Genomic DNA, 3094 nt, shown 5'->3' on the forward strand with positions numbered 1-3094 from the left:
TCAATATTTAGATTTTTTTGCACCCTCAGATTCCAGTTTTTCAAATAGTTGTATCTCAGCCAAATATTGTGCTATCATAACAAACCATACATCAATGGAAAGATTATTTATAAATATGTATAAATCTCAATTTCAAAAAATTGACCCTTATGACTGGTTTTGAGGTCCAGGGTCACATATACACACATATACACAAGATCTCACAGCTGGATTCGACTAAGTTTGCAAGGTTTGTGAAATTAAATGTTCATTCAAAGATTTGTTTAAATGATATAAATGCGTAGTTGCTGAAAGCTTACGGTAAATGAGGAAGTATTATAATGTTTGCCTTTCTATTACTACTAAAAGCAATAGTTATAATACTTTTTTGTATGAATTTTAATTCCTTTGTTTAACAGCTCTATCTGATTATTAGACAGACTTCTATCCGTATTAGACAGAACTGTTAACGACGACGGCGAACAAGAGATTAAATGTTCATTCAAAGATTTGTTTAAATGATATAAATGCGTAGTTGCTGAAAGCTTACGGTAAATGAGGAAGTATTATAATGTTTGCCTTTCTATTACTACTAAAAGCAATAGTTATAATACTTTTTTGTATGAATTTTAATTCCTTTGTTTAACAGCTCTATCTGATTATTAGACAGACTTCTATCCGTATTAGACAGAACTGTTAAACAACAACAGTGAACTAGAGGGAGTCAGGGAGAATGTCAAAATAAAAGTCCCGCCTTGAACGCATCGGCCGTACTGAAAAACTTATCGGCCGATACTTGAAAAATGCCAAATATCGACCGATATATCGGCCTTGGCGATATATCGGTCGACCACTAGTTTAGAGTCTCATGACGTGATTCAGCATCTAGAACCACCTCGTGTTTGTTCAGAGCTTTTGTGTCTCTTCTGCAGCTGTGCTTTCGCCAACACGCCCAAATACAGTCAGGTGAAAGCAGCCGGAGGCGTCATCGTCAGGAAGGAGTGGGTGATGGACTGCCACAAAACAAAGCAGAAGATTTCATTCAAACGGTGAGCATTATTGGTGGCTGTCAACTGATGTGAGTTCATATCGTGAGAATCATGGGAACTGCTATAGTGCATGTTTAGTTTTCTAGTAGCATCATTCAGGTCAGTGGTGTTATACTTAACTAAAACGGAAAATATTTAAAAGAAAAAAAATGTTAATTGAAATAAGCTGAATTAAAATATAAGTATTAGTTGAAAAACTTTATAATGTTGCCTTAGGAGCTAACTGGAAAAAAAGTAAGTACTAAAATTACTAAATCAGAAATAAAAATAAATTAAAGTTAAATAGAAATATTAAAAAATCCAAAACTAATAAAAATACAAAAGCACAACAAAATTACTAAAACAAACTGAAATAAAATAAATGCACGACAAAAACTGAAATAACAATAAATTAAAGCTAAATAACAAATATAAAAAGCAAAAACTAATAAATGACAAAAGACCACACAAAATTACTAAAACTTAAATAAAAATAAAGCAAAATATAAAAAAACAAAAATGATACAAATGACAAAAGCACAACAAAATTACTAAAACTAAAAGTGAAATTAAAATAATGAAAGCTAAATAAAAAAATATAGAAAACGAATACTAATAAAAATGACAAAAGCACACAAAATTACTAAAACTGAAATAAAACTAAATAGAAATGTAAAAAAATAAAACTAATGCAAATGAAGAAAGCACAACAAAATTACTAAAACTAAAAGTGAAAGTAAAATAATGAAAGCTAAATAAAAAAATATAGAAAATGAATACTAATAAAAATGACAAAAGCACATAAAATTACTAAAACTTAAATAAAACTAAATAGAAATATAAAAAATAAAACTAATACAAATGAAGAAAGCACAGCAAAATTACTAAAACAAACTGAAATTAAAAAAGCTAAGTAGAATTTTTTTTTTAATGACAATCACAATAAAATTATTAAAAGTGAAATAAAGAGAAATAGATTGAAGCTAAACAGAAATAAAAAAAAAGGACAAAAGCACATACAATTGCTAAAACGTAAACTAAAATGAAAATATAAAAATATTAATAAATGCTATAAAAGTATATAAATAATACTAAAATAACACTGATGTACGTGCAGTTATCATTTCTGTTACGAGGTGGACTGAATGTCTAGTGTTTTCTGGCAGTCTGTGTAATTGTGAAGAAGTGCAAAGTTAAGGCAATTAAGTATGCTTTATAGTGCAAGAACCTTCAAAATGGACCTCGGGATCTAGACTACAGTACTACACCGATCTGGCTCTGCATTAATATCAGATGAGATTTGCTAGTGATGCACTGGCTCTGATGATGTGCTGCTCGTTACTTGACAGTCTTTAGTGACCCATCTGATTGTGCAGTTCCTTTAAAGTGTGCGTGAAGCAAAAAGTGCTCTGAATAATGAATGATTGAAGTACTGAAGTCTCTCTCAGCAAAGGCTGCATGAGGTCTGAGTTTCTCTAAAGAGCTGATTGCTGCACATCAGGGGTTATTTGTGGCTGATCATGCAGTCATGTTTTGTGGCATTGCTGCTGCTGTTTCTGCTTTCATTGCATCAGTTGTGTGGCGTTCGTTCTCCAGTCTTTCTGCAGGTGTGTTTGTGTTGATCTTTCTGTGAAGGTGCTTAAGATAAAACCTTAACTAAACAGCCGTGACTTCAGTCAATTCATTAAATGAGCGCCTTCATTCATTGGCTAGACTGTGCGATACTACTTTGGCTGTATCAAATATTCACAGTGATTTTAATGGGAATATTTTATATATGCAATTTCGTAAATATTGTGATATTTTATTTAATGCACTTTTTATTTTTCATGATAGAAAGATATATATACTGGCATTGAGGGTAAATATTGTTGTTTATAATTTAAGTATTGTTATACTGGCACAACTAAATGAAAACAGAACAGTTAAACAATAGAATTTTTCCAAAACAGTTTGGAAAACATGCAGTGATTATTTGAACCAGATTTTTACTTTATTGTATATTTCGGTATTTTAAATCTACTTCACAAATGCATCCTCTGATCAAAAACAGGATATATGTATATATATATATATATATATATATA

At 30.6% G+C, this 3094-nt stretch overlaps 1 protein-coding gene across 2 annotated transcripts in view; it reads left to right on the forward strand.

Annotated features, from left to right (window-relative positions):
- The window catches only part of xrcc1 (X-ray repair complementing defective repair in Chinese hamster cells 1), a 26659-nt gene that overhangs the window by 11577 nt on the left and 11988 nt on the right, over positions 1-3094 (forward strand). For both annotated transcript variants that reach the window (XM_016466880.1, XM_016466881.1), the window contains exon 11: positions 912-1028. In XM_016466880.1, coding sequence (XP_016322366.1) covers positions 912-1028 — 117 coding nt within the window. The remainder of the gene's footprint in view (positions 1-911; positions 1029-3094) is intronic.

The sequence above is a fragment of the Sinocyclocheilus anshuiensis genome, unplaced genomic scaffold (assembly GCF_001515605.1).
Source record: "Sinocyclocheilus anshuiensis isolate Anshui unplaced genomic scaffold, SAMN03320099.WGS_v1.1 scaffold480, whole genome shotgun sequence".
Taxonomy (NCBI): Eukaryota; Metazoa; Chordata; class Actinopteri; order Cypriniformes; family Cyprinidae; genus Sinocyclocheilus; species Sinocyclocheilus anshuiensis.